The following is a 5,976-nucleotide window of genomic DNA, read 5'->3' as shown; positions in this document are numbered from 1 at the left end:
CAAAAAACACATTGAAATAAAAAATGTATCCCTTAGCTTCTGGTATTCAACTTAGAAATAAGTCTTTATAAATGAAGGGGAAAATGTATTCTGATACATTTCTTTGATTAAAAAAATTGCAAATAGAGCAGGGGTGGGCAAACTTTTTGACTTGAGGGCCGCAATGGGTTCATATATTGGACCCGGGGGCCGGACCAAGAGTAGATGAATGATGTGTATGTGTCATCCATAGTAAGTATAGTAATATTCCCCCATAGTAAGCATAGTAATTAATCCCCCATATAGTAATTCATCCCCCATATAGTAATTCATCCCCCATATTAAGTCCCCAAGTCCCCCCTGTGTCAATTCACTTACCTTTGCTCCGCGCGTTCCTCTCGCCGTGTTCCCGCGCCGTTCCGGTGTAGCATGAAAATCTGTCTCCTATGAGGATCTGTCCCCCTCAACGTATCTGCGCATGTGCCAGTTTCAGGCATTAGCAGCCGATCGGCGATCTCCGGCACATGCGCAGATACGTCGAGGGGGACAGATCCTCATAGGAGACAGATTTTCATGCTACACCGGTCTTCAGGGCGGACTCTGAGAGGAGCCTAGCGGGAGCCTAGCTCCGCGGGCCGGATTAAAAGGTCCGCCGGGCCGTAGTTTGCCCATTGCTGAAATAGAGTGTATATTATTTAGTTTGTGTGAAAGACACTGTGATTTAGTTATTAAAGCTGGAGAGTGCAAAATCAGGCTCAGCTTCCAGGTAATATTGCCAACGCTTAATTAAACAAGCCAAGGAACTGATTGGTTTCTATGCAGAAGTGAGCCTGATTTCGCATTCTCCAGCCTTAGTAAATAAACCCCATAGAATCTACAAGCTATGCTATTTAAATTTGAAATGTATCAACTCTAAAAGGGACAGTATAAACACCCCAAAATGACCTATTTTTGGAGAGCAGACACTCCAAGTTGTAATATTTTGCCAGATATTTTTGAAAAATTGTTTTTTTTTTTTTCAAAAAGTTGTCATTTTTATCAAGTTATTACACACACACCATGGGTATACCGACAATTACATCCCAAAACACATTCTTCTACATAACCAGAGTGTAGGAATACAGCATTTGTGAGTTGGTTGTGCTGCCTAGATGTAAAGGGGGAGTGGGGGGTCCAAAATACAAAGAGAATCTTCAGACTTTCAAGGGGCATAAATTATGCATCAAATTTCTTGACTACCAATCACATTTTTGGAGGCCTTGAAGTGCCAGAATAGTAGAAAGAGCCAAAAAGTGACAACTTTTTTTTCCAACATATTTAGAAAGAAGCATTGTTAGTCTTTTGAAGACTTAATTTTTTTGCCACAGGTTTTTTGAAAATGAGGTAGGAAAATGAAGATGTTTTTATTTATGCAAAGATGTCAACTAATAGAACATTTCTAGCACACAGTATGGGTTTACTTACACCCCAAAACACATTCTGCTACTCCTCCAGTGTATGGGATACCACACGTGTGAAACTTTTTTGCAGTCTAGCTACAGAGAAGAGGCCAAAGTCCAAGGAACACCTTAAAGTTTTCAAGTGGCGTTACAGATCTAATTCCCTATCTATCACATTTTTCACCAGGATGTACAGCACTGCTGCAATTCATTAGGATGTTCAGTGCTTGATGACATTGTATGGTTAACTTTTTTCGCATGGACCCCCTTTATCCTCAGAATCATAGGTGGCTGGTTTTGAACCATTTCTTTCCACAGGTTCCAAATTTGAAATTGAATCTGACTGTAAGGTCTGGTACTGATGTGGTGGTGGTGGCACTGGTAACACTGACGCTGGTGTGACTAGCAATCAAGACACTTTTGCTGGCTTACAGTGGCTCTGGGAACACTGGACTGGAATAGCTAATGATCAGGATACAGTTGCTGGCTGCACTGATTTGGTGACACTAACACTGATATAGCAAGTGATCAGGAAAGACACTGACCGCACTGGTCTGCTGACACTGGCACTATTGTGGCAGTGATCAGAGCACTATTTCTAGCGTAGACTGGCCCTGGTGACAGAAACTGGTGTGATGAGGAACACTGTGGCTGACTTCATTGGTCTGGCAACACTGGCCAGCTTAGTGATGCGGTGACCAGAGACACTATGACCGGCTGTGATGGTCTGGTGACACTGTGGCTGGTGTGACAGCGATCAGGGACACTGTTAGCTTACACTAATCTAGAGCAGCCTTTCTCAATCAGGGTGCCTTGAGGTTTCTTCAGAGGTGCCTTAGCACATTAGCTGAGTGAGGGAGATAAACTGAGGGAGAATAGAAACACTGGAATACTACTCAGTACTAGTTTGTATTTGCTTTGGAAGAATAAATCACCTCCAATGTTGGGTGTCCAATGTGTGGATGTTGCTGCATTATATAAAACTATTAGAATAGTTTTTCACATTTTCGAATGGGGTGCCTCGGGACTGTCCATAATTATAAAGGGTGCCTCTGTATTGTCCATAATTATTAAGGGTTCCTCGGGACTATCCATAATTATAAAGGGTGCCTCAGGACCAGGGGAGGACTGACCATTTGGAAACTCGGGCACTGCCCGAGGGCCCAGGGTCAGTAGGGGGCCCCATGAGATGCCCCTGGTACCTTTTTCATAGGCTTTTTTGAGTTTGGGCAAGGACACAGGAGCCCCATGATCCCCTATTGCCTGGAGGCCCCATGAGTTGTCAGTCCACCCCTGCTCAGGACTGTCCATAATTATAAAGGGTGCCTCAGGACTGTCCATAATTATAAAGGGTGCCTCAGGACTGTCCATAATTATAAAGGGTTCCTCAGAACTCTCCATATTTATAAAGGGTGCTTCGGGACTATCCATAGTTTTAAAGGGTGCCTTGGGACTATCCATCCTTTTAAAGAGTGCTTTGACTGAAAAAAGGTTGAGAAACACTGATCTAGAGACACTGAATAGAGTGGTGGCGATCTGGGACACGGTTGATGGCTGCACTGGTTTAATGACACTGGGACTGGTGTGGCTAGCCATCAAAGGCACTGTGGCAGGTTGGAGTACACTAATTAAAAGCTGCTGCTGATGCCTTTATGAAACACACTATTTACCCCACTACCATAATGTGACAGGAAACAGAGTGCTGTCTGCAAAATGCAGCCTTTATGTATGACAGCTGTGATTGATCACAACAATTACATGGTGCACGGCCAAGCACTCCAAAGGGAAGGCCATTTTTAAAAAAAACACCCTTCTGCCCTCAGAGAGCATCAGTCCAATCGTTTATGTATAACAACCAGTAGTCAAGGGGTTAAATAAATGAAAAAAGTAAAACAATGATTTTCTTTTTTCCATAGGGGAAATGGAGGAATGCCCGAACAGTACAGAAAATGTGTTCTACATTTCAGCTTTCCACATCTCTAATACTGGACAACGTCTCCTTTTCATTGCAGTTCTATTGATGTATCTGACGACCATCCTTGGAAACATGACCATTGCTCTACTGGTGGGTCTGGTTCCCCGGCTCCATACTCCAATGTATTTCTTCTTGAGTAATCTTGCTGTTAGTGATGTTATATATGTTTCAGTTACTCTTCCAAAACTTCTCTCCATACTCCTGACACATGACCATTGGATGTCTTTCTCTGCCTGTATGACTCAGCTTTACTTCTTCTCATTGTCTGCTGGTTCTGATGCATTTCTACTGACCTCCATGTCCTATGACCGATACGTAGCAATCTGTAAGCCGTTACAATATTCCTTACTGATGAGTAAAGATGTATGCCTTTCATTGGCTCTGTCCACTTGGCTTATATCATTGGCTAATTCAGCAATCAATGTGTTGGCCGCATCTCTATTATCCTTCTGTCTCACACAGAATGTTGACCATTTCTTTTGTAATCTGACAGACCTGTATGCAATATCCTCTAGTGACGTTACAGGCAGATACATACTCCTGTTTTCTCAGAATGTACTGTTGGCATGTCTCCCTTTTTTGCTCATTCTGACTTCCTACGTATTCATCATCTCCACCATACTGAAAATTAATTCCTCGAAGGGCCGACTGAAATCTTTTTCCAGGTGCACCTCCCACCTCACCACGGTAATATTATTCTATGTTCCAATCATTATAGTGTATGGCAAACCAGAATCCGAAGGTTCTAAGGAACTGGACAAGATGCTGACCTTGCTTTATATGGCTGTGGTCCCATTACTCAACCCATTTGTTTACACTTTAAGGAACCAAGACGTTCTGAATGCTATACGAAATATAAAAAGGAAGAAGAACCTGATTTTCCTGATATAATATATGTCAAAAGATAACGAACCTATTTTATCAGAGCAACTCTATGCCTTCTACAACATCAGCTGTTAGAGGAAGGGTGGACTTCTAAGGAGGAGAGCTCCCCCTTGATCCCAATTGAGCTCATGGAGGCTTGTGAATATAATGACTTTTACCAGCACGGTTTACTATCGTCAGTAATTGGAAACTGTATATTGTGTAGACATACTGTAGTTAGTCTGGTTGGGAAAAAAAAAAAAAGACAAGTCCATCTAGATCAGGGATGGGCAACCTTAAAGAGGTTGAGATCTACCTGAACATGGGATAAATAAAGTTCACCGGGCACAGTGCCAACCAGTGTTGCCTTCTCACACCTGATTTAAATCTCTAATTGCTGTATTACCGTGTCCCAATTGCATGCATTGCACGGCGATCATGGGGTTTAAATCAGATGGGGAGGACGCAAAATATTGCCTCTTCACACTCAAATCACTTTTCAGAGGAGCAGCAGTGCTTGCTACACTTGTGAATGAGCCCTTAGTTGCATTTGGAAGCAGCACCCTTAGGACTCCTTCACACAAAGTTGGGGGTGGGTGAAACCCTTTTTACACCCCAAATTCCTACCCCCTTTAGTTGCCAAGGCAGCAGCCAAAAAGGTGTATACATGCCACAGCAGGAATTAAACCCCTTGTTGCTTTTGGTGGGAGCTACTGCCTTTCAAGTAAAGGGGGCCATGGTGTAAGTGCCACACAACTTCATGCTTCTGCGGGGTCCAAGCAGATGGTGAGAAAGAAACAACGCTGCCTGCTTTAACCCCTTGTTTGCTGTACTGCACAAGGTTGCAAGGCACTTGTAGAGTTGCCTCATTCACATGAATGGGTCATGTTTGGCAAGTGCTATACCCACCAACCATGATAGGGCATAACACTTGCCACAGCTGTGACATGTGTACACCCCTAGCCACTGCAGCTAAAGAGTGCGGTGGGGTTGTAAAGACACATCTTGACTATGGAGGTTTTACCACCCACCCCCCCCCCCCCCCAAACTGCAAATGAAACCTTACCGTTAGCCCCCTATAAGGCTGCGGTTTACCCACACAATGGGTGCAGCCAGTGCATCTGTGACTTTCCTGGGTTAGCTGTGCTTTGCCATAATCCTATTAGATCTTGCAGGTGTGGTGCAATTTCTGAGAGCGCACCAAACCCACAGAACATAATAGAAGTCTATGGTTAAGCTCAGCAAACCTGCAGGAAAGCTCCACTGCACCCACGGTATGGGTAAACCGCAGCCCTATATTATTCCTAATGTTTTATTCACACGGACCTGAAGATCTTTCCTGCTGCTGGAGGCTGCATCAGTTGGTATCATTCTGCATGCTCCCTACTACATCTCTAACTTTGCAAGTTGTCCCTCTGCATTACACTGTTTGATGCTCTGGGATGGTGGGTCCGCAAGCCCAGACTTCAATCTACCAGTCACCTGGCCATAATCCAATGTTAGGTCGCATGGGTTGCCGACCCCTGATCTAGTTCAGCCAATAAAAGATAATTATACCAAGATGAGGACTGCTGTACTTTTGTTAACCTCTTCAAGTAAAGTTGAAAGCAAAGATACTCATTGCCTCAACCAAAGGAACTGTATTTAATGGATGTTGAGGGTTATGGTACTTGAAGAGTTAAGGTCTTATTTATTGGCGCAAGCCTGGAAGGCTGAGGA

The 5,976-nt window shown here is 43.7% G+C and overlaps 1 protein-coding gene across 1 annotated transcript; it reads left to right on the top strand.

Moving 5' to 3' along the window:
- Window positions 1–3,339: 3,339 nt before the first annotated feature.
- Window positions 3,340–4,284, top strand: LOC149451187 (olfactory receptor 1J21-like). Its single transcript, XM_089690912.1, has one exon. The coding sequence runs from the start codon at window positions 3,340–3,342 to the stop codon at window positions 4,282–4,284; it is 945 nt and encodes a 314-aa protein (XP_089547038.1).
- The last annotated feature ends 1,692 nt before the right edge of the window (window positions 4,285–5,976 follow it).

The sequence above is a fragment of the Staurois parvus genome, unplaced genomic scaffold (genome assembly GCF_062004578.1).
Source record: "Staurois parvus isolate SC_StPar_1 unplaced genomic scaffold, SC_StPar_1.0 ptg000547l, whole genome shotgun sequence".
NCBI classification, from domain to species: domain Eukaryota; kingdom Metazoa; phylum Chordata; class Amphibia; order Anura; family Ranidae; genus Staurois; species Staurois parvus.
Note: the sequence above shows the minus strand (reverse complement) of the source record. Positions and strands in the feature narration are given on the sequence as shown.

Excerpts from the sequence above, each read along its gene's own strand:
- LOC149451187 (XM_089690912.1), top strand. The coding sequence starts at position 3,340 with ATGGAGGAATGCCCGAACAGTACAGAAAATGTGTTCTACATTTCAGCT.